The sequence below is a fragment of the Saccoglossus kowalevskii genome, chromosome 2 (genome assembly GCF_978046115.1).
Source record: "Saccoglossus kowalevskii chromosome 2, keSacKowa6.1, whole genome shotgun sequence".
NCBI classification, from domain to species: Eukaryota; Metazoa; Hemichordata; class Enteropneusta; family Harrimaniidae; genus Saccoglossus; species Saccoglossus kowalevskii.
Window position 1 is genome coordinate 4,517,128 of NC_140642.1, and position 27,715 is coordinate 4,544,842.

A 27,715-nucleotide genomic window follows, 5' to 3' on the forward strand; every position below is an offset into this window, starting at 1 on the left:
AAATTGTTTTTGTTGCTATATGCTTGTATAATGCAATTTGGTCATGGTGCCTTGGTATGAACATTTTCTGATTATATATCTGTTTGATTCGTAATCATATGTACATGACATATTCATCTACATAATAATAATAATAATCTTTATTGAAACTATATCTCAGAGTGGGATCTTATATAAAAGATTATTACCCAAAAGCACTACCCAAACTTAATGTTCACAGTCAAGTGAATTGAAGCTCCATGTATTCAGTGCTCTTTTGAATCACATTCACCGGTTCTGTAACATGTTACCATGACAATACATTACTTTTTATTCCCATCGTTTGGGGATACATAGTGTATGAATGCCTGGAAGCGTTCCTTCATTATATAGTGTTTGACCAAGGGGATGGCCTATACTACCCAGATACATGTGCTAATGTGAGGGATGTTTGCTTAGAAAATAAACTGCAGGGATGGGAAAATGACTGAAATTACCTAAACTTGAATTCAATATATATTGTCTGTGTGATATTCAGAGAACATGTTTTATGGATAAATGTGCTAAAGTATGCATATCTTTTGAGTAAAATATTTGTCATTTGAATCTACAATGCATGCTCAGAAGATATATCATACATCGTTCTGGAGAGTGTCTAATATTAGATTCTACATATTCTACATAAGCAAGCATGGGGAAATGGTTGAATTGTACCACCCATCGTTTGTACAAGCAGATCGTCAGCCAGTAACTATGAGTGCAACACAGTACGCTTTCCCACAAATGAACATCAACCGACCTGGGATGTACACACTGTATGTCAGTCCTGGGAGTCTCTAACCCAAATAATTACATCACATCAAGCTCAATCACTGACAGCTAGATATCTGTAGATATTGCACTTTACGGTGAGAGATGTTGGTAAAAATCGTGGAGTTTCATGATACAACCATTTGCATATGTCTGATCAATTTGTAATGCTTCATCAGCGTACTATGCTAAAAACAAATTAAAACAATGCGTTTACAAAGATGTTTACAAAGTTGTATGTCTGGTCTATGTTCAGTTACATTATACATGTATTCCTTATTTGATTTGTTTAAATGGTTGACATACCTTGCGTGATTTTATAATATATTATTCTGTAAGTGCTACCGGTAATTCCCTAAATTTAAAGTGACAAACCATGGATTGAACTCCTGTGCCTATTCTATCAACATTTTTAAGATAATTCTACTATTTGTATCCATTTTCACAGGCTTTCAGAATATTCAATCTCTAAAAAAATACACAGACATGCATAAAAAATAATATTGTTTAAAAAGGCAGATAATATAATATAATAAATACAGTAAAATAATTCTCACATAGTGTGTTTTATAATACATGTACATGTAGTATGTTAAATGGTTCATTAATATTAGGTTTCTGTCGCAAATAACAAAAAAAAAAATAATATTTATGTTGACAAGTTGCTTGTTACAGTGTTCAGCTTGTTTTGCTACTCTTCATGAATATTTGCTGTTGATTTTTTATTTATCATAAATTAATATGCGTGTACCATGTTTGTCCTGTTAGTAGCTCATGCACTCATGTAAATAACAGGGATGTGTATAGGTTCCAAATACCGGTAAGAGGGATTACTTAAAGGTCCAGCATATAATATAATTTTTCGTTCATGCTTCAAAAAAATGTTAATGTAATGAAAAGCTGTCAGATAATCTGTATAATCTTAAAATTTAATAACATGTGCATTATAATATGTAAATGTTTGAAAATGCCATTAAATTGATTCATGGTTTGACAATTTGATTTCACCATATTTATATTATACATCTATAAGTGAAACGTACATAATATTAGTTAGGTAGTTTAAATCATGTGTATTGTACATTCAGCATGAGATTAGCATCAATAACTACACTGTTTTATAGTATACATGTACAGACTGTAGGTGGATAAATCTCAACATTACTGACATAAAAGTCACTCAAAATAGTATGTCCTCTGGTGAAAAACTGAATCTGTTAACAAAAATGGAAATTTTGCCACAGTCCTTTTGTTGAGGGACTGATTTTGCAAAGTATATCCATTCTATGTTTCTGAGAATGAACCTTATGTTCTACAATTTATGATATTCTCTTGTACATAATTATTGACTTGGTTGGTGAGTATCAGCTGGAGATTTTATTTGTATTCCCCTATTTGTGCGTCCATCCATGTGTTTGTATGTCTGGAGTAATTTCTCTGGGCTGCTTTGACTGATCACAAATCAAACTTAATACAAAGACTATGTGTGATGAACTTATACATGTATATGCACATCGTTTTTGGCTCTCAAATTTGCTAAATTCTGATATTTAAACATGTCCGAAATCACTTCTTGGAGACGAATATGGCAATTTCATTCAAACTTTGTAACAGGTTCATGGCAATGGTGTCCATTTTATTTTTTATTCATATCTATGTTGATTAGTCACTAAAATATTACGACCCAGTACCATGGGATGTGTTAATTTGTGATTTAATCAAATTGATGGCAGTTTTGTTTAAAATCCTAAAATTGAGGTGAACGTGTCTGCTACATGTTCTTGTCATTTATGTTTCAGAATTTTGTATTAATTGAAAGTACTATTACTACTATAAAAGTATTGATACTAATAATAACACCTTCATTTTTTCCTCTCTAATAATTCAATGAACATTTCAAGTGAAAATAATCAAGATGAGCTCAGCAATGACAGCCTCAGATTACGTGATACGCCCGCAAAGAAAATATATTTTTGACTCCCATGTGCGAAGCACAAAATGGGAGTCTTTGCAGTTAGTGTGTCTGTATGTGTGTATGTGTGTATGTGTGTATGTGTGTATGTGGGTATGTGTGTATGTGTGTATGTGTGTGTGTATGTGTGTATGTGTGTCCGACTGTTCCACTGCTATCTCAAGAACCATACATCGGTTTTTGATGAAACTTGGTGCATAGATGCTCTGGGCCAATGCGCAGATTTGATTTGGTTTTGGTAAAAATCCATGCTCGTTAATTACCTAATTTGCATGATAATTAGCTAATTTTTAGCTGTTCTATGACTGTTCCACTGATATCTAAAGAACCACTCATTGGATTCTGATGAAACTTGGTACATAGATGCTCTGAACATATGCGCAGATTTGATTAATTTTTGGTAAAAATCCGTGCATATTAATTACCTAATTTGCATGATAATTAGCTATTTTTTAGTGGTTCCATGACTGTTCCACTGATATCTAAACAACCACTCATTGGATTTTGATGAAACTTGGTACATAGATGCTCTGAACTAATGCTAGGTTTTGATTAGTTTTTGGTAATAATCCGTGGATACTAATTACCTAATTTGCATAATGATTAGTCAATTTTCGGTTTTTCCACTGATATCTCAAGTACTAATCATCACATTTTAATGAAACTTGGTACATAGATGTCATACGACACTGCACAGACCTGATAGTTTTTATGGTAATATCAGTACATATTAATTACCTAATTTGCATAATTAATTAATTTTCAGCATTTGATATAAGTAGTTAGCATTACATTTCAATGAAACTTGGTACTTACATACTCAAGGACTATGCAGAGATTGATTGTTTTCGATAAATATTTGTGCATATTAATCACCTAATTTGCATAATTAGTTAATTTTCAGCTTTTCCATGGGTATCTCAAGTACTAATCATCGCATTTCAATGAAACTTGGTACATAGATCCTTTAGGACTATGCAGAGACCTGATTAGTTTTAGGGTAAATAATTGTGCATATTAATTACCTAATTTGCATAATTAATTTTCAGCTTTTCTACTGATATCTAAAGTACTAATCATCACATTTCAATGAATCTAGAATTATGCAGACCCAATTAGTTTCCGGTAAATATTTGTGCATATTGATCACCTAATTTGCATAATTAACCAACTTTCACACTGATATCTCAGGTACTATACATCACATATCAATGAATGTACATGGATGCTGTAGGACAATAGACAGACCTGAATAATTGTGGGTTACAATCTGTACATATTAATTACCTAATTTGCATAATTAACCAATTTTAAGCTTTCACACTGATATCTAAAGTACCGTAAAAACTCCAAAATTTCGACCGGTTTTAAATAATTGGTGTTAGAAATGTGACGTGTTTTTAGAGTCAAAATTAAGGTGCATTTTCGGACGGTCGAATTTTTCAGAATAGAAATCAGCAAATGAAAAAATGGGGATGATAGACAGTGTGCTTCATTAGTTTTTAAAAAATGCAATGTCCGTCAATTGACGTAAACTTCCTCATGTTTCACGGTAAAAGCAAAGGTCGTGGCCGAGTTGTAACTCAAAATCTAAACAAAGTCATCAATCAGTGAGTATTATGACAAGCAAAACAAAACATCAAGGCGGAGAAGAGGTCAGCACAAAACTAATAGGTCAAAAGACAAAGCTGTCTCGCACTACCTAGGAAAACTTGCGAATGTTTGAAGTACAGGTACCCATTGGACAAAAGATACATGGAAGTTTAGCAAACTATCTCCCCGACCCAGTGCAATGTATCCGGTTAGAATCAAAGCTCACGTGTCCCTTATTTGAGGGACCAAATTCTGCCGTAAATTCGCCCTTGGATTAAAAAATAAAATGGGATTTAAGAAAATAAAATGGGACTTTTAAGGTGTATTTTGGCGTCATTTTTCGGACATTTCAATCAATCCTGCTGGCTAAAATAGAGTCTAAGTTTTACCGTAGTCATTGACGTCTGTCTATTCAAGAGTACACGTGTATGATTTTTATTGTGACTAGCGTGAGCGGGTAAGCTTCCTTTCGAGAATGAGCTGTTATCACTGTGAACAATGTTAAATTATTCTTCAGATGACCAGTTTATTTTTTAAAAACAACTAATTTTTTTATTTAAAAAAAATCATGCCGTTTTCGCATCAAAATCCAAGCCAAAATATCGTACTACAACATCAATCTCTTCCGCATTGCGTTCAATAACATTAACATATTTAAATAAGCTATGGTAATTTGAACACGTTGGCATCATCCAGCTTTTTGATTGGTTAATTAGCGATTTGACCTATTTGACCTAAGAGAACATGGCGGATATCCTACAGCATCAAACGTTTATACGAGACCGGAATCATTCGCTTACGATGAAACTAAGTTGACTTTTATTTGTATTTCATAACCATTCAACAAATTTATTTTGTGTACATTATTATAATCACTACTGAGTACAGTAATAATCAACAATTCAGAAACGCAGCATGCCGAGATTTTTGTGTTCGTTTTTATTTGAAACTTCGTTTATTTAGAATATATTTTCGTTACCAATAAAATAAAAATCTCTCAGTCAATCAGAAACCCGGATTCATGCCTTCGAGGAAGGTCCCGTTTGAACGCTCACATCGGGTTTTTTTTTTCGTTTGGGGGAAAACTAAAACTGGTCGCAATTTTCGAATAAGAATGAGTCGGCAATTTTTAGTGGAGTCGAAAATTTGGAGGTAAATAAAACACCGAAACCCGGCAAACAAATAGGCGATCGAATTTTTAGAGGGGTCGAAATTTTGGAGTTTTCACGGTACTAATTACTGTAAAGGGGGTAATTATTCACTGGGTTTTAATTTAGCTTATTTCGCTGACTGGAAAAATGCGCTAAATTAAAACACCGTCAATATGTAAAATTTAGCATAAAACACATTATCTTAATGACGAAACCGTGAATTTAAAACCCACTGAATATGCCTGAAATGGTAAATCAGTGAAATTTAAACCCAGTGAAAATTAGTCATTTTACAGTATTCCATTTCAATGATACTTAGTACAAAGATGCTCTAGGACAATGTACAAACCTAATTAGTTTGGGGTAAAAATCTGTTCATATTAATTCCCTAATAAGCATAATAATTCATAATTTTTTGGTTCTAATCACATTTCAATTAAACTTGGAGACATAGATTTTCTGTTACATTGCGCAGACCTCATTAGTTTTACACTCAAATCTGGTCATATTAATTTTCTGATTTGCATAATTAGTTTTCAGCTAAGTAATTTCGAATTATATTTAATGTGTCTCCAATACTCTCAGCACATGGGAGTTCTTTCTAAGCTTTCTTTGATTTGCTTTTGTAATTACCAGTGGTGGAAGCAAAAGTGTAAATTGTTGAATATCAATTATCATTCACTTTACTTTTTGTAATTCATATTTGTCTTGTTTTACAGATTTTTAACAAAAGTAAACCTGTAATCCATCCTTGCCTTCTAAAGTGGTTCTGAAAGTCACTTTAAACAATCATCAGTAGTTAACAGCTGCCAGTTGGCTAAGGGGCAGCCATGGAAGATGAGGAAATGAGAACCGAATTGGAGATTCTCCAGGATAAAGCTGACCGAGCTACAGATGAGGTAAGGATTGCAATCAGAATGGGTTTCATATTTAAAACTGAATAACACTTTTCATATTTCATCCTCGTGTTACATTTGCTTTCTCATTGTTCAGGATGGGTGTGGGAGGAAGCACTTGTGTACAGTCGTTTGCACTCAAAGTGTTGTTCACTGCAGTAATTAAATATATATGTATACGTCCTAATTAATAAATCAACTTATGATTGTGTGCCAGTGCTGATGCATATGTGACATTTTGTTTTCAAATGTACATAAGCTGGTTGGCAAAAGTATTTACCATTCCATATTCTGCTGACCTGTACAAAATTCTGCCAAAGTAATTTAATTTGCTCATTTTAAAAAGTTACCAAACTTTTAAATTTACCTCTTTGATTTAAAATTGAAAAAAATGAAAATTTTAATATAATCTAAGAATAATAATAATCTAATTCCATCAGTTACCCTATAGTAACAGATCATTATATACATACTTATTATCACAAGTGTATTAAAACCTGGTGGGAAATGTAAAGAATCTGATTGTAAGCTTCTGAATTTCCCATATCTTACAATGCAATTGTAAAGTCAAGTTTTGTCTTTGCTCTATTTAGAGCGCATCTTCATTAGAAGCACCCAATCAACATGACTTAATTTGACTATATATAAAACAAATCGCTGTCAAGTACACATATACTACTAGCAGAGCATATATCAAAGTTGTATTATTAGTCCCCGTTCGGACGCAGTCCGAAAACGGGGACTTGTGTTATGACCTCCGTGTGTGCGTGCGTGTGTGCATCTGTGCGTGCGTCCGGACCTGTATCTTAGAAATGCCTGGACCAATCACAATCAAACTTCACACATACATCACACATGATATTATACATATGCACATCAATTTGTTTCACCATCTGATTCAAGATGGCCGAATGGTGGCCATTTTTGTGCTAAAAATCATCAAAATCAAGCATTTCCCAGCTGTTTACAGATGGATTTTGTTCAAACCTTGTATATACGTTGGACATTATAGGACCTTGATGCACAACATTTTGTTTTACGATCTGATTTAAGATGGCCGAATGGCATCCATATTTGTGTTAACAAATCCTAAAAATCAAGCATTTCTCGGCTGTTTACAGATGGATTTTGTTCAAACTTTGTATATACATTATACATTAGACATTATGGGCCCTTCATGCAAATAATTTTGTTTTTCAGATAAGATTCAAAATGGCCATTTTGTATTAATGAATGTGGTTCTTGTGCCATATCTCTGACTTGCTTTCACTGATTATGTTCAAATTTTAAATATTCATTATACATCATGTCATAGATAAACAGATATATTGGTTCAACAATCATATTCAAAATGGCCAAATGGTGGTCATTTTTGTGCTAAAAAATCATCAAATATCAAGCATTTATGGATGGATTTCATTCAAACTTGGTACATACATTAGACATTACTGGTTCCTGATACACGTCATTTTATTTTTCAGATTGGATTCAAAATGGCTGACTGGCGACCATTTTGTTTTAATGATTGGACTTCTAGAGCCATGTCTCTTAAATGCTTTGACTGATTATGTTCAAATTTTATATATTCGTTATAAATCATGTTATATATATACATGTATTCAAAATGGTTGATTTTGAATGCTGTTCCAGAGCAATATCTCTCAATATGGACAAGTACTTGTTTGACGGTCAGATACAAATGTCAATCATTTTAATGTTAAAAAATCATATTTCTGACATGGTTATATTCCAGCTATATTACTATAAACAAAACTATATATCTTAAATTTGATAACTAACGGGGACTGTTCCATGCATGGCTTGTTAATTAATAAACTGAGGCTTATGCATGTTATCAGTTTATTTAAAAAAAAAACATATTTACAGTCTGAACTTTTATATTTATATATAATCAATACATAATTATTTTTATTTTACTAAATTCAACTGACAATTAAAGGTCAGTGTTTTTCTCATAGTCATCTGATCTGGTTGAAAATAAAACTTTGTATATGTTTATTATATTATTATATTTATATCACATGCATCCATGAACCAATCATATTGTTGGGATTTTATATCACGTAGTATTGAGATTTCTATCTAAAAATGTCACATGGCTGTAAGTGTCATGATAAATGAGTTGAAAATGTTGACTTTCTGTTGAAGTAAGCTCTCTGAGATGTATCTTGCATTATGTACCTCTCAACCATTTTGAAGCTGAATATGTATTGTAGTGAAGCAGAGTGGAAGATAACTCATTTCACTGTCTGAATCTTCATGATGTTTTCCAGCTACTTTCCATGGGATTACCTGAATAATTCATATTATTAAGATTTCCATGTTGCTGTAGGTTGCATGTTATGACCCTGAGTTTTCCCAAGGGCTTTCATATCACTTAGACTTCCATTTAGTCAATTGTGAGATACTGAATATCCATCAAACTGCAACAAAAATATAGGAAACATGCCATCATCAGGAATTGTCTTGAATACAAGGTTTATACATGTACATTGCTTTATGTAAAACCAATGTCTTATCACTTTTTCACCCTGGAAATGCACTGGTGTGAGCACAGAATTTTAAATTGAAAGCTGTTAAAGAAATTCTATGCATGTGCTTAGTTAGTTGATGAAAAAAAACCTTGCATGCACGTGATAGCTTTTATCGGCTGTGTGTTCATTAGACTGCTTTCAAACACAACCCATCAATATCTGTCAACTGCTGTAAATTATATGTTATCCTATTTTTAAAACTGGTTAAATTGATACATTTTATGTTCTTCCTAGAAAACACTGACAGTGTGCGTAGTGTAATTACACCTTTCCCCCAGGTGTAAACAAAATCCCTTCTCTATTAGAGAGTAATTTGTTGCCAAATAATCTGACTTTTTGTATGATTAATGAGTTTAGCATATCTAATTAGGCCAAGTAATTATATTAAATGCAATTTTAACAAATCCAGGTTTCTGTATTAGACATCATTGTACATTAATGCTCCTAATAGACGTATAGATATCTCTAGAATTGTTGCCTATTTGAAAAGCAAAAATTCCTGTGGTGTCATTTAAAGATATTTTTCAGACTATGCGTATGTGACTGGAATGTTAAAATGTTTTTTTGCAGATGAAATCTCATTGTTATTCGTCTAAAATCCAGTTAGATATTAGTTTTCCAAAACATTTAAATCCATGTACTTTTGTATTTACCAGTAAAGTTGTCAGCAACATATGTTGTATTTTCACTTATTTTCCTTTTAGTAAATGTGTGTGAAGATTACTAGCAATTTTTAAATCGGAAAGTATTTGTATTTAGTATTAGGCTACAGGAAGCAGCAAGGTTAAACCAGTGACATGACTTGTATTATGGTTTGTGCCGGAAGTCTCAGCAGTGTTGTGTGTCTTTTATACAGTGATTGATATTTTTACTTTATTAGATTGTTAAAATACATCATGTTATTTTATTTAGTGAATGGACTATTGAATTTTTTTTATTCTTGCATAGTCTGTAAGGTACATTGTTGGTTTATGATACTGTGGAATACTTTATTTTCGCTGGAATTAATTTTCGCTGAAAAGGCTTTTTGGGCGTTTTGTATGAAATTTATTTTCACTGATTTTTGATGAGTTTAATGTGAAATATAGGAAAAAAAGTATATTTGCTGGATTTTATTTTCACGGAATCTTTCCTTCAGCAAAAATAGCGAAAATAAATTCCAAGCGAAAATAAAGTATTCTATAGTACTCTCATTTAACCCTTTGACCTAAGTCATCTTCAGGCACCATCCACAAAATGGTTCTATTTATAGCCTCCTCTTTCCCAAAAAATGTTGCGAAAATTTCAAATTTTTTAATCAAAAACTAGAAGTAATGTCACAATATGGTTTGTTTAAAATTAAAATTGAATTCAGTAAAAAATACAGAAAATGTAAACAAATTTACCCCAATTTGAGCAGAGACAAAAACAAGTTTTGTGCTAAAAAATATTTTTGCTTGGAATTTATTTTCGCTGAAAGCATTTTTCATCACTGGGGTGCCTGTAGTTTATGCCAAATCAGTGAAAATAAATGACTTATTATCAACTTCATTTAATTTTTTTTTAAATAAATTCCAGCTAAAAAATATATATCAAAAATAATGATTTGCAGTGTATTGTGTGGTAGTTATAAATACACTTGTGAACCAGAGATTGGTATGTATGTTACCTATTGTTTGCTTTGGGGTGAGGGGGGGGGGATATCAATATCAATTGGCCATCAGGTGTGTGCATGTTATTTCTCTCAAGGTTACTTGGTATGCAGAGTGAGAACAACATAAATAACACAGTATTAGTCTTTATGTAATGTAATGTGCTTTCTTTAATGTCATGCCAATAATTTGACCTAAATAAAGTCTGAACTTAATCTAATTTTTGCACCATCTTTTCCATGAAATAAAATATTCAACATATATGTATGTGTATTATAGCTTTATTAAATTCATATTTGTTATTTAAATAATGGTGTCATGCTGGAAGTAGTGCCGTGTTTAATTAATAAAAGCTAATTCATTCCTGAGGTTGGGGGTGTTTTATTTTGTTGAAGAGCAAAATGTTGTAAAAGCTATTTAGTCTCCTGCTGTGCCTCGCTGAAGGAAAAGGAGCTTATGCCATAGTGCTGTCTGTCATTTAAATCAGCTAAGAATAACAATTATGATAATGTGGATGTGCGCTACATCCTATTACTTTGTGTACAAATTTTTGCCTGTTAATTAGCCAATTTGCATTTGTATTATAAATTTTAAGCATACTCTATATGCTTTTCGACAGAATATTGTTAAAAAAAATTCTAATTGAAAGCGGTCAGTTATTTAAAATGACTTTACATTGTATACATGACTGCAGAATAGTGATTCAACATCCAAATCTATTTTTTAAGTGCAAGAAAAAAATGGCAATTCATATAATATCTCAAATTTTGATGATTTTTAGTCAAAACCTATGTTTTTGACCTTCTGTCTCTAAATTCGCTACTACCCTGGTAAGCATGGCTTCAGATTTGTTCAAAGTGTTAAATTTGTTCATTTTGTGTTAATATTTCAAATTTTATATTTTTGGTGAATATTTTGATCAAAAATGTTGTTTTCGACTGCTTTAAATCCTGTACTTGAAATGGTTTCAAATTTGGTATACAAGTACCTTGGGTGGTGCTTGATTGCTTTGATACTTGGTTTCAAATTTGGTATACAAGTACCTTGGGTTGTGCTTGATTGCTTTGATACTTGGTTTCTCTAAATCCTGTAATCGAAATGGTTTCAAATTTGGTATACAAGTACCTTGGGTGGTGCTTGATTGCTTTGATACTTGGTTTCAAATTTGGTATACAAGTACCTTGGGTTGTGCTTGATTGCTTTGATACTTGGTTTCAAATTTGGTATACAAGTACCTTTGGTGGTGCTTGATTGCTTTGATACTTGGTTTCAAATTTGGTATACAAGTACCTTGGGTTGTGCTTGATTGCTTTGATACTTGGTTTCAAATTTGGTATACAAGTACCTTTGGTGGTGCTTGATTGCTTTGATACTTGGTTTCAAATTTGGTATACAAGTACCTTGGGTGGTGCTTGATTGCTTTGATACTTGGTTTCAAATTTGGTATACAAGTACCTTGGGTTGTGCTTGATTGCTTTGATACTTGGTTTCTCTAAATCCTGTAATCGAAATGGTTTCAAATTTGGTATACAAGTACCTTAGGTGGTGCTTGATTGCTTTGATACTTGGTATGCACCAACCTTTATTGAACGTATCGCTATGAGATTTGTACCAAGATGATTACAATTGCCATGGCAACAAACTTAAACTCCCTTGGTTGTGATGTGTCTAATATATTTTAGGGTCAATTTTTTTGTTAAAAAATAGGATGAAAATGGTCACCCCAAAAAAAATTCAGCATAACTCAATGTTTGTTAATAAAAATTGCGCATCTGATACTATTACCTTGGCCACTACTTTTTACGCTTGCCCGGCCTCTTTTTGGGGTAAGTTTTTTGCTGATGCAGTTGTACATATAAAAGGAGCCTCAATATTTTTAGGAACGTGCATGAAAACATAGTACTAACTATTGAGGACATGGCTGCATAAAGATCAATTTTGTGTCTAGACCAGAGATGTCACAAATTGCCGCGTCTGAAGAGTATTAAAGTGACATATTCAACAGATTCACCAAAATAATGCACAACAATAGGAATTCTTTGTATTATGCATACATGTAGATTCAGATCACCATGGGGATCAGCCTAATTTTTAAATTTTCTGATTAAATTTATTCATGAATTTGTATATTGTACTTCTGAGTACTGCCATGTCGTATGTTGCTATATATGCTTGACTAGGTTAAAAGGATTCAGTATGGTATCCATATACTGGTACATGCATGTGTATTCATGGCAAAATCTTATTTAATTCTTCTATTGTCAGCTAGGAATCTACTTTTTAGCTCCGCTGTCGACTTTGTCGAGCGGAGCTTATCATATGAGGGATTGTCCGTCGTTCGTCGTCCGTGTCAGTGTTTTACTTTTTCGACTTCTTCTTGAAAACTACAAGTCTGAATGTTTTGATACTTGGTGTATATGTACCTTGGGTAGACCTCTCTCAGATTTGTTCATTTCATGATGATATCTTCAATTCTCTAATTTTGGTGAATATTTTTGTCATTTTTGGTAAAAAGTGATATTTTCGACTTCTTGTTAAAAACTGCAAGTCCAATTGCTTTGATATTACATATATAGGTACTACATGTGGATCTCTCTCAGATTTGTTCATTTTGTAATGATATCTTCAATTCTCTAATTTTGGTGAATATTTTTGTCATTTTTGGTAAAAAGTGATATTTTCGACTTCTTGTTAAAAAGCGCAAGTCAAATTGCTTTGATATTACATATATAGGTACTACATGTGGACCTCACTCAGATTTGTTCATTTTGTAATGATATCTTTAATTCTCTAATTTTGGTGAATATTTTTGTCATTTTTGGTAAAAAGTGATATTTTCAACTTCTTGTGAAAAACCGCAAGTCCAATTGCTTTGATGTTACATATATAGGTACTACATGTGGACCCCTCTCAGATTTGTTAGCTCCGCTGTCGACTTTGTCGAGCGGAGCTTATTATATGAGTGATTGTCCGTCGTCGTCGTCGTCGTCCGTCGTCCGTGTCAATGTTTTACTTTTTCGACTTCTTCTTGAAAACTACAAGCCTGAATGCTTTGATACTTGGTGTATATGTACCTTGGGTAGACCTCTCTTAGGTTTGTTCATTTCATGTTGATATCTTCAATTCTCTAATTTTGGTGAATATTTTTGTCATTTTTGGTAAAAAGTGATATTTTCGACTTCTTGTTAAAAACCGCAAGTGCAATTGCTTTGATATTACATATATAGGTACTACATGCTGACCTCTCTCAGATTTGTTCATTTTGTAATGATATCTTTAATTCTCTAATTTTGGTGAATATTTTTGTCATTTTTGGTAAAAAGTGATATTTTCGGCTTCTTGTTAAAAACCGCAAGTGCAATTGCTTTGATATTACATATATAGGTACTACATGTGGACCTCTCTCAGATTTGTTCATTTTGTAATGATATCTTTAATTCTCTAATTTTGGTGAATATTTTTGTCATTTTTGGTAAAAAGTGATATTTTCGACTTCTTGTTAAAAACCGCAAGTGCAATTGCTTTGATATTACATATATAGGTACTACATGTGGACCTCTCTCAGAATTGTTCATTTTGTAATGATATCTTTAATTCTCTAATTTTGGTGAATATTTTTATCATTTTTGGTAAAAAGTGATATTTTCGACTTCTTGTTAAAAATCGCAAGTCCAATTGCTTTGATACTACATATATAGGTACTACATGCGGACCTCTCTCAGATTTGTTCATTTTGTGATGATATCTTCAATTCTCTAATTTTGGTGAATATTTTTGTAATTTTTGGTAAAAAGTGATATTTTCGACTTCTTGTTAAAAACCACAAGTCCAATTGCTTTGATACTACATATATAGGTACTACATGTGGACCTCTCTCAGATTTGTTCATTTTGTGATGATATCTTCAATTCTCTAATTTTGGTGAATATTTTTGTAATTTTTGGTAAAAAGTGATATTTTCGACTTCTTGTTAAAAACCAAAAGTTCAATTGCTTTGATATTACATGTATAGATACTACATGTAGACCTTTCTCAGATTTGTTCATTTCGTGATGATATCTTCAATTCTCTAATTTTGGTGAATATTTTAGTCATTTTTGGTAGAAAGTGATATTTTCGACTTCTTGTTAAAAACTGTAAGTCCGATTGCTTTGATACTATACATATTGGTCATTTTCTGATGATGTCTTCAGTTCTTTAATTGAAATGTGCATTTCTAACAGCGGAGCTATCTCAGCCGATAGGCTGCTTGTTCATTTTGTAATGATATCTTCAATTCTCTAATTTAATTTTGGTGAAAATTTTTGTCATTTTTGGTAAAAAATGATATTTTCGACTTCATGTTAAAAATCGCAAGTCCAATTGCTTTGATATTACATATATAGGTACTACATGTGGACCCCTCTCGGATTTGTTCATTTTGTAATGATATCTTTAATTCTCTAATTTTGGTGAATATTTTTGTCATTTTTGGTAAAAAGTGATATTTTCTTCTTGTTAAAAACCACAATCATTTATGGTGAAAAATGATATTTTTGAATTCTTGTTGAAAACAGCAAGTCCCATTGCTTTGATACTATACTTATTGTTCATTTTCTAATGATATCTTCTGTTCTTTAATTGAAATGTGCATTGCTAACAGCGGAGCTATCTCAGCCGAGAGGCTGCTTGTTCAATTTAAAAATGATTGTCAAATGTCACCATATAGTAAATTTACCACGAAAACTGGCAGCTATTACTGATCTGAGTCAACCCTGCTGTGATAGAGATCTAATAAATGCATTATTGGTTTGTTGATCCTTATCATCTGAAGTCTCAATAAATATTTGTTATTATTTACCACGCATTTATTGGATATCACTGAATGTTTTAATAATAACTAGCAATATAAAATGTGAATTACGCTAAGAAAGGCACGGGTGGTTTAATCTTGGTGTCACACATGCTGCTGTTTTAACATATTTGACAGTATTTAATTGACCTGTATGTTTTTTATTGGTTGCCATCACTACAGATCAGTGTCAAGTCAATAGGATTCAAAGATTATATTGTGTATGTATTGTTGTACCACTCCTTTGTACATGTGAATGCTATTGCTTATATTGACAGTACAGTAATTACTTTGAGCCATTTTCGTGATTTGATATTTAGAGGCTGTTTGTGAAAGTTACTGTGACTGCTTGTCTTGAGGATCTCAGAAATATTCATCACGACTACAATATTTTATAATTTTCCATGACTTGTGGACTTTGCAAAAAAAAATATTTTTAGGTCAATTTGAATATTACAATCTATAATGGCTGTTATTTTATTTTATTTTCTGAATCACATATTGCATTCAAGAAGTGCGAGCATAAATATCACAACCTTTCTCGCTTGGTGCCAGTAAACTCCAGTAAAGTTTGATAATGTTTAATTTATGCATATTTGGACTTGAAGTATGGCAGTAATTCATGTTGATTTACATTTCTTGTGAGATAAATGGAATGTGTCTACAATTTTTCTTCTTGAAAACTACAAGCCTGATTGGTACATGGTGTATATGTACCTTAGGTTAACCACACTTACATTTGTTCATTTTAAGATAATGATTTCAATTCTCCAATTTTGATGAATATTTTTGACTTGTTAAAAAACGCAATTCTGCTTGATTTGATATTGTTTATACCCCGGTAAAAGTACTACAGATTTGTTTATTTGTTGATCGCTAACAACAGAGCTATCTCAACTGAGAAGCTGCTTGTTGTATTTATTACCATTTGCTTTTTTTAAAATGAAAACTTAAAATAATTACTTTCATTTTTATTGCAGTCACCTGTATAACTGTTGTTTAATGTGAGTGCCCCACTAATTTATTTTCTATGTACGAAAAAAATTGCAATTCATAAGTCATCAGTGACTTCATGATTGTAGCTGATTTATTGCTTTTGTAGCAGTTTTAATGAATTCCCATGAAAAAAACTAAAGACAAAACGAATTTGTAGAAATTGTTTGAGAAACAAAATCAGCCCGGCGTATGTGACTTTCAGAAGGTCTTAATGATGTGCAGTCATTGCAGTTACGTGGCTGATATATTGATGATACTGTACTGCACAGTGGAATAAACAGTCTTACATGTAGGGTCCAATATGTTTGTAAGGACTAGATGTATACATGTTCAATTTTGTAAGTTGTCAGGATATAGTAACAAAATAGTCGTATGTAGTAGCTACATGTGAACTGGAACACTGAATCAATTTTACCAAATTACATATATTTTATTATTTATTACTGAACATTATCTTATCTTACATAAAATTAAATGTTTGAACATTAAAGAATCTTAAAAAGTAAGTAAATAAAACATGCCAATCATGATAAAATTTCCTTTTTTGGCCCCCTGCTGACATCAGAACACCATTTACAGTATTACAAAACTGAATTTCAATTGGCTGAAATTCAAGTATACATATAATCATTTTCACAGCTTGTGAAGAGGGAGCCCTCTGGTAGTGCTTGTGGTATTCTTGTAGTTCTTCATTTGAAAATAGCGCCCTCTGTGTTTATTTTTCATTATTGCTGATGCTCAAAATCCAATTACTGTACCCATTCCTTCTGGATACATTTTACTACTGTCTAATTTGGATAGGTCCTCTAGAGGTCAATAATGAAAGGTTATAAAATGAAACTAAGTATCTGAAATACATTTGTTTATCATTGTTATGCATGATCAGAATTAAATTATATGTTTTCTCTCATTGATCTATTCAATCTGCTGTGTCTAGGCACACGGATTGGCAAATTTCATTATCTTTTGCACATTAATAGCAAGGTAACCTCCATTAGTTTGATTTATGACAGAATAACTGTCTTCTATATTTCATAATAACCTACTAAATTATTCATGCATGACCGTATCTCTCTGCTTAGATGTGGTATTTCGGCCACACATTGTGTTTGATAAGGCAATGACAATAATTGTTTATTCATCAGTGATTTAGTAGGACATTGCAGGTTTAATAATTTGTTGACATGTTTTTTAATATGTATTTTTATAGTACGTTTAACAGGTTCAACATTGTGTGACTTATTGCAAAATATTGAAAGACAAAATTTGTGTTACATGGCTATAATGTTCAAACAACGATTTTTCATTCAATTAATTGTTTCCAAGTTTTGTGTTTTGATGATGGTAATTTATCTAATCGACTAGCAAAAGCCATCTAAAAGTCTTCATAAATATATTATATTCTTTGTAGATTGTACTTAAATAATGTTTAACCTATTTCAAAAAAATTGCCATTACAGTTGTATGAAAGTCTTTGTAATTTGTTATATTTTGTGAATAGATTGCTCACTGCTATACAAGGATCATACATGAACAAAAATATTGGGGACATGGACAAATTTTTTTAGATGAACATGATACTACATGTACGGTAAAACCTGAGTAGTGCAAAAGAACCACCCGGCGTTGTCACCAATAGCGGTTACTGTGAGTGTAAAGTAATAATATTCTGACTGTTTCCCCAATAGTGCAACATTGTTTCTGATTATATAAAAACTAATGTTAGATCTGACGTCCACATTACCTTCAGCCAGCATTGTAATTTCATGCAGAATCAGTGCAAAACAAAACCCAATCATGTAAAATGCAAACCAGAAGTGTAGAAACATGCAGAGTGTATGCATGACCAAGTTGAAGCTCTACAGTTGTAGTTTGCAGTGTGTTTTTTACCCATAGCGACGTGTATAAGGCATGTAAAATGACTGCGTAATGACTGTAGCATTTTAATGTTTATTAGTAAACTTGTACTGTTTTTTTAGCTTCATTGTTGACTTAGTCAAGCAAGCTTATTATATGAGTGATTGTCCTTCCACATCCGTCGTAGTCGTGGCTAACAGCGGAGCTATCTCGACTGAAAGGCTGCTTGTTTCAAAACCAAAGCTGTAAGGTGCATACCGAACCCCGGAACCAAAACTTGCCTGGCATTGTGCCGGGTAAGTGTACTTGGCTGGGGACATATGAGTGTTTCGCAAAATAAAAAACATTGCACTGAGTTTTTAATAAAATTTAACTTTCGGGAAAAATGAAAAAACATTTATTTTAGAGAAAATACTTTTTTTTTTTGAACTAAGTTATAATTTATTTCAAGAATTTGAAGTTACACTATCTCTGTCAAACACCTCTATGCATTTGATCTGTTTGATGCAGGTGGAACTTCCAAAACAACATGGTCTTCCTCTGCCATAACACTTTATTGTTGTTTCCTTTTGGTTTTTCGCAGACATGCTAACTTAAAAAATATGCACGTGCATACACGTATCCTTTGACCAGCTAAGTTTTCTTCGTTCCTTGTGTACGCACACACTTATCAGAAAACAATCATAATATTATTACTTCACACTCACTGTAACCATCATTGGTGACTACACCCAGTAGTCAGGTGTTACCATTACATTATTACAATGTAGCAGGAGCTATATTTTAAAATAAAAATGAAAAAATAGGGAGGGCGTACAATGTAAATGGATCAATTTTTATTAGACTGATTTATTTCAGTGAATAATTTAGTTTTGGATTTATATACAGCCATAATAATAACGTAATTTGCATAATAATTTACAGGTTTCCACCAATTTTTTTAGTTTTAGGATTAATAATCACTTTAGAATGAAACTTGGTACATGTGCCCCCCTGGAACAATTCACAGACCTAAGTCTATGCATAATAATTGCTTAATTTGCATACCAATTCATTCAATAATCCACAAACTTGATGTTGAAAAACATGCATATTGATCACCTAATTATTATTAGCCCATTTGTGATATCTTGAAAAATCAGATTTAAATTGAGGTGCTCTGGAAATTAGTTAGGTTGAAAACCAGAGATGTAAAATCAAAATTATTTTCTGTAAGTATTATAAATTTCAATAATGTGGATCACATTGTTTTCACATGCAGTGTGTCCAATACTCTCAGCACACGGGAGTTCTTTCTAAGCTTTCTTGGATTATATTTTTTTTATATTTTTTTTTTATAGATTAATCTAGTGGTGATGTCTTTCTTTAATACCTGACACATGTATCAACTATCTGTACTTTCTGCAGAATTTTAAATTTTATTAGAATCAAAGCTAAATAAAACAAATTAAAAACAAAACTTGTGTGAGAATTTTATACAAAAAAGAAAATAAGGAAAAATCAATATCTATGATTTGGTGTAAGCTTTCATCAGCATTGGCATTTCAATTCAATCATATTGAACTGTTTCTACTCTTATAAGATGTATTGATTTTTGTGATACTGGCTGATTTTGCATGATGCATGCTGTATATGTCTAATGGTAATGCCATGTTTACTCTTGATATCAGTAGCATATGCGCTTATGTGAATGATACAGTTGTATCTGGTGGAACTTTATTATTCCAGCATACAATAAAAGGAATTTTTTTTATGTCTGCTTCTATAAGAAATGCTCTTCAGTAATAGAGCAAATACTTAATGTACATGTATGCATATAATAAAAATAAATGCATACATAAATGCATAGACTTTATCACCTTTATCATGCCATGTGATGCTTTCGATATCGCACATTTTATCACCAATTTGATTGGTCCTTGCACACAATTTATCACCAATTTGATTGGTCCTTGCACACAATTTAAGACCATAATGTCACTGACCGACAATCTTCTACATGTAGGAAGCCAAAATTATGGCTTGTTTGCCAACTACAAAATATATTTTGATAATAACTGTTTGAAATATGGTGAATTTGAAGGCTTTTGTAATGTACCGATAATTCCAGACAGCCATCAAAGGTTTTTTTGCGCTTTAATTTTGAATTTGTGGACATCATCGTTTTTAATTCTTCCAACCCCATCTTGGCAACAGGATTTGTTTCTCCAACTGTACTGTTTGTCAATCTGTGATACTACAGATAAAAGATTGCCAATGTGTTGCTCTGTGACCAGATATATATTGATGACTCCTTGCATGAATCGCAGGCTTACAATGACTAAGTGTTGAATTAAAAAATATTTATTTAAATATACTCACTATACAATATAAGGTTTATAGATAGTGATGAAAATAAAAGCGAAATGAAAAGTTGATGTATGTCCACTACTCCTTTGATTTATGTAACCATGGCATTCGGAACAGCAGGCTTATGATTGGAGAGTATGGAACTCTATTTGAGGAGCAAAAATAACAAGATCTTGGCAACTGTTTGTGTCTAAGATCTGTACTTATATTCATAGTGTAATGTGAATGAAATAATTTTGCCAATTATCTTAAATCCTAATCATATACATGTACCTTTATCCATGTTACTGTATACAAACAGGGCTCAATATTCATAGCGACCATGATTGCCTAGATGGCCCACCAGATGGATGCATTGATACCCTTCACAATTTCAATCAATCTATTAATTAACGGCAATTTTAGCTACCTATATACCAAATATCACGTGTTTCCTTTGGTATATTAGCCGCAAATAACCTGTACTTATTATTGTTTTTAAACTTCTAATTTACAATATGAAAATTGTCTAGATAAAAAACTTGTTTTACCCCAAAACTAATGAAAGTTTGTTCACGTATGTGTATGTGTACAAAGAAATGCCACTATTGATGTTTTGATACTCAAGTTGCACTCTGAGATAATTCATGTAACTGTATTGGGTCTTGGGACTATCATGTGAAGTATTTGTTCTTTTAATTGCCATGAATTGCGGAGAATTAATGTATATGGATTATAATTTTAAGGCTGACGTTATCTTTCTAATCATTGTTTATTTTTATCTGCTGAAATGTAAAAATTGAGCCAATTATCCAAATTGCTTTTTAAGGTTAAAATGTATTAATAAAAATTCCACCAGTGTTGATTTTTCAACTGGGTTCAATTGTTTTTACATGCCATACATTTATTGCTGACTCATAATTGGCCAAATGAGCACAGTGTCTGGTAATCCAATGACTTTAAGCGTTTGATGAAAAAATAAACCTACCTGTAGTCCCGACAATTTGCTCCAAAACAAAGAATTTTTAGCAAAATATCTAAAAATATGCAAAATGAGGGATCAAAATTTTGGTGGGAAAAATATCAACCAAGGGGTTAGTTTGTATAACCAGTGCGTCATGTCTGAGAATAATCCAATGGAGTCGCATTTACGCATAAACCTATATGTGATGCAAACTCTCTCCCTCATGACATGTGACATGAGAATGATAGCCCTACTTGCCGAGATTCCTAATAAAACACAACTCAACACAACATGTAATAACCAGCATGCCATGTCTGGTAATGATCCAATGACCACAATACATTACTGGCATTCCATGTCTGGTAATGATCTAATGACCACAATACATTACTAGCATGCCATGTCTGGTAATGATCTAATGACCACAATACATTACTAGCATGCCATGTCTGGTAATGATCTAATGACCACAATACATTACTAGCATGCCATGTCTGGTAATGATCTAATGACCACAATACATTACTAGCATGCCATGTCTGGTAATGATCCAATGACCACAATACATTACTAGCATGCCATGTCTGGTAATGATCCAATGACCACAATACATTACTAGCATGCCATGTCTGGTAATGATCCAATGACCACAATAAATTATGAGCATGTTATGCCATGTCTGGTAATGATCCAATGACCACAATACATTACTAGCATGCCATGTCTGGTAATGATCTAATGACCACAATAAATTATGAGCATGTTATGCCATGTCTGGTAATGATCCAATGACCACAATACATTACTAGCATGCCATGTCAGGTAATGATTCAATGACCACAATAAATTATGAGCATGTTATGCCATGTCTGGTAATGATCCAATGACCACAATACATTACTAGCATGCCATGTCTGGTAATGATCTAATGACCACAATAAATTATGAGCATGTTATGCCATGTCTGGTAATGATCCAATGACCACAATACATTACTAGCATGCCATGTCTGGTAATGATCTAATGACCACAATAAATTATGAGCATGTTATGCCATGTCTGGTAATGATCCAATGAACACAATAAATTAGGAGCACGTTATGCCATGTCTGGTAATGATCCAATGAACACAATAAATTAGGAGCACGTTATGCCATGTCTGGTAATGATCCAATGACCACAATACATTACTAGCATGCCATGTCAGGTAATGATCCAATGACCACAATACATTACAAGCATGCCATGTCTGGTAATGATCTAATGACCACAATACATTACGAGCATGCCATGTCTGGTAATGATCTAATGACCACAATACATTACTAGCATGCCATGTCTGGTAATGATCAAATGACCACAATACATTACTAGCATGCCATGTCTGGTAGTGATCTAATGACCACAATACATTACTAGCATGCCATGTCTGGTAATGATCTAATGACCACAATACATTACTAGCATGCCATGTCTGGTAATGATCCAATGACCACAATACATTACTAGCATGCCATGTCTGGTAATGATCTAATGATCACAATACATTACGAGCATGCCATGTCAGGTAATGATCCAATGCGTACAATACATTACGAGCATGCCATGTCAGGTAATGATCCAATGCGTACAATACATTACGAGCATGCCATGTCTGGTAATGATCCAATGACCACAATAAATTAGGAACATGTTATGCCATGTCTGGTAATGATCCAATGACCATAGTACATTACTAGCATGCCATGTCAGGTAATGATCCAGTGACCACAATAAATTAGGAGCATGTTATGCCATGTCTGGTAATGATCTAATGACCACAGTACATTACTAGCATGCCATGTCTGGTAATGATCCAATGACCACAATACATTACAAGCATGCCATGTCTGGTAATGATCCAATGACCACAATAAATTAGAAGCATTCCATGTCAAACAATGATTCAATGCGTACAATACATTACGAGCATGTCATGTCTGGTAATGATCCAATGACCACAATAAATTAGGAGCATGTTATGCCATGTCTGGCAATGATCCAATGACCACAGTACATTACAAGCATTCCATGTCAAATAATGATCCAATGCGTACAATACATTACGAGCATGCCATGTCTGGTAATGATCCAATGACCACAATAAATTAGGAGCATGTTATGCCATGTCTGGTAATGATCCAATGACCACAATACAATACAAGCATTCCATGTCAAATAATGATCCAATGCGTACAATACATTACGAGCATGCCAAGTCTGGTAATGATCCAATGACCACAATAAATTAGGAGCATGTTATGCCATGTCTGGTAATGATCCAATGACCACAATACAATACAAGCTTTCCATGTCAAATAATGATCAAATGACCACAATACATTACTAGCATGCCATGTCTGGCAATGATCCAATACATTACGAGCATATCATGCCATGTCTGGCAATGATCCAATACATTACGAGCACATCATGCCATGTCTGGCAATGATCCAATACATTACGAGCATATCATGCCATGTCTGGTAATGATCCAATACATTACGAGCATATCATACCATGTCTGGCAATGATCCAATACATTACAAGCATATCATGCCATGTCTGGTAATGATCCAATACATTACGAGCATGTCATGCCATGTCTGGTAATGACCACAATACATTACAAGCATATCATGCCATGTCTGGCAATGATCCAATACATTACGAGCATGTCATGCCATGTCTGGTAATGACCACAATACATTACAAGCATATCATGCCATGTCTGGCAATGATCCAATACATTACGAGCATGTCATGCCATGTCTGGTAATGACCACAATACATTGCAAGCATATCATGCCATGTCTGGCAATGATCCAATACATTACGAGCATGTCATGCCATGTCTGGTAATGATCCAATACATTACGAGCATATCATGCCATGTCTGGTAATGATCCAATACATTACGAGCATATCATGCCATGTCTGGTAATGATCCAATACATTACGAGCATATCATGCCATGTCTGGTAATGATCCAATACATTACGAGCATATCATGCCATGTCTGGCAATGATCCAATACATTACAAGCATATCATGCCATGTCTGGTAATGATCCAATACATTACAAGCATATCATGCCATGTTTGGCAATGATCCAATACATTACGAGCATATCATGCCATGTCTGGTAATGATCCAATACATTACGAGCATGTCATGCCATGTCTGGTAATGACCACAATACATTACAAGCATATCATGCCATGTCTGGCAATGATCCAATACATTACGAGCACGTCATGCCATGTCTGGTAATGACCACAATACATTACAACCATATCATGCCATGTCTGGCAATGATCCAATACATTACGAGCATGTCATGCCATGTCTGGTAATGACCACAATACATTACAAGCATATCATGCCATGTCTGGCAATGATCCAATACATTACGAGCATGTTGTGCCATGTCTGGTAATGACCACAATACATTACGAGCATATCATGCCATGTCTGGTAATGACCACAATACATTACAACATATCATGCCATGTCTGGCAATGATCCAATACATTACGAGCATGTTGTGCCATGTCTGGTAATGACCACAATACATTACAAGCATGTCATGCCATGTCTGGCAATGATCCAATACATTACGAGCATGTTGTGCCATGTCTGGTAATGACCACAATACATTACGAGCATATCATGCCATGTCTGGTAATGGTCCAATACATTACGAGCATGTCATACCATGTCTGGTAATGACCACAATACATTACAAGCATGTCATGTCTGCAATTACCTTTCTGTCAGGTTTTGCTTCTATAAGCAGAATGAACCTGTACATGTGTAGTTGGTTATGAAACCAATTGTAATTCTTCTGTTTTATGTATGCTAATCACAATCATGAATTTAATGTAAGATTTTAATTTGTAAATTTCTCACAAACTATAAATATAATTTTTCGTATGTGATTCATTTTAGATTCATTTATTGACATTTAATCATTATTTTTTTATCCAACATCAGGGTTGGTGAATACTCAACAATAATTTGCCTTTCTTATTTTAAAGAGGAACCTGTCATCAACCTAAAATGTTAATATACAAGGTTTTCTATTATTAACAATAGATATAGCTAGATATATTTCATATGACATGAATATTCAGTATTCTTATTTAGCATAATTTAGATGATTAACATAATTTATATTATGCTAATAAAACCATAATGGTTTGTGTACATTTCCTGCTTCAGACATTCTTCCTGAAGCTATTGTACTACAAGCTGACATAAATGAATAAAAACTAGCCAATACAATGGCTTTATTGATGTTTCCATGGTTATAAAAAGTAATATTGGTATTCTATGCATATTGTTCCTCTCACTTAATCAGTGTGTGTTAATATGAAATTGCATTGTGTGTTCTGTCAACATTACTCGTGTGTGTTCTCTCCCCCAAGATGTTAATGTATTCTTCTGTCGCGTGCAGTATGGCTGATATTGTATTCAGCTCCTGATGCATTGGGTGTTCAAACTAGCTGCGTTGTTAGTATTGATGGTTTACTATGTGTTATCACCAATGGAAACAGCTCTCATGTTCATAATTTTTTATTTGCTGTGGGACTGAGACTTGTCGTGGCAGGATTCTCCTCTACTGCTATCTTGTGGTCATTATCGTTTGTTGTTCCTTGTTGGATTCAAAGCTATTTGCATGATCTCATCTATTATGCCTACTTTATTCTAATTAGAATGCCATATCTGCCATAGTCTGAAATTTACTACTCTGGCATATCAACATTAATGGGAATGTTTCCGCAGTGCAAATAGCGTACGGATTGCAGACCATCCACGTTTTCCAGCATTGAATTCTGCTGTATATTGCTGATCTATTTTGGTATTGATATATCCTAAGGGATTCAACATTGGCAGGATACCCACAGAATCTACAGCAGGTGTTGGAGTCGATCACAGTACTGGGCAGATTTAAGGAAATGAACACATGCTGTGTACTAGTTACAACAGTATGATCCTCTTGTTGTAGTTTCACTGTTAAGACAAATATCAAGTGAGCTTTAACCTATATACAAGCAGGGAGTGCCTGAGCCAGCATATCAGCTAGATTTGCATTTTATTGAGCTGTTCACAGATGATAGCTTATGGGTGGATGTGTGCTACTTTTATCATACTTATGAGGACGAGGGCTGAATTGAAGAGTAATAGTTGGTGAAAGAGGACACGGCAAGCCATGGAAACTACCTTTATTCCTGTTTACATGTGAACTTATTACATTTTGCTATAGAGGAGATACCATATTTTTGTATGGTGTTATTTTGTATCTGTAAATAGTATTATATATTGAAACTACAACCATGCCGGCTGCTCCAGTTGAAAATGGGAATCCTGCAAATGCTGAGCAAACTCAAGAGCAGGAACCTCCTATGGGAGTGGGGGACATCAAAATTCTCGAGGTAAAAAATGCATTATTGTGTGAAAGTGTGATTTTGTATAAATAGTTATTTTTTACTCTTTGCAGCACTGAAACATCTACAGTATCTGTGACGTGATGTCATTTTTAAGTTTCTCCAAATCTCCAATCGTTATCATTTGATTGATGATTGTCTTGTATAGAAAAGATTGATCACCACTTTTATTTGATGACTGAGGCAGGAAATTGTAAGATATATATGAAATTGAACTTTTATCATGTTTTCTTTTGAAAAATAAGCATCACATATTCATGTCATGCTGCAGGCTGGATATCATTGGTATAGATGCGTCATTACTGATCTCTTTCATCACAGTATACTGATGTATTACAAATCCCTTTGACATATCTCCTTCACTTTACAGTGTTTTTTAAATATGTAGATATTCAAAAAACATGACAAAATGTCAGTATATCTTAACATCTTGTCTTCTTTTGTTACCCCCCAGGAGATGAAACGAAAGAGTTTTTATTTTCAAAATCATTAGTAATTAAGAATTATCTGCCCTGTACACTTTTATTATTCCACTTAGTTTGTAGTGAAATAGAATGTCAAACTGAGCAGTAAATCAAAATTTAAAATCTCTTGAGTTCAGATAGTGCAAAATATTCATCCTTGTTTGTCAAAATTTATTAATTCTGACTCAATGCTAAAATT

The 27,715-nt window shown here is 33.2% G+C and overlaps 1 protein-coding gene across 6 annotated transcripts in view; it reads left to right on the forward strand.

The window, feature by feature from the left end:
- The window catches only part of LOC100376487 (synaptosomal-associated protein 25-like), a 67,287-nt gene that overhangs the window by 10,609 nt on the left and 28,963 nt on the right, over positions 1 to 27,715 (forward strand). For 5 of the 6 annotated variants that reach the window (XM_085508053.1, XM_085508063.1, XM_085508050.1 and 2 more), the window contains exon 2: positions 6,225 to 6,404. In XM_085508053.1, the coding sequence (XP_085364179.1) occupies positions 6,336 to 6,404 (69 nt within the window). In that variant the 5' untranslated portion in view covers positions 6,225 to 6,335. Of the gene's footprint in view, positions 1 to 6,224; positions 6,405 to 26,500; positions 27,041 to 27,715 lie in introns of those variants that run through there. The other variant, XM_078013005.2, reaches the window with a different exon arrangement.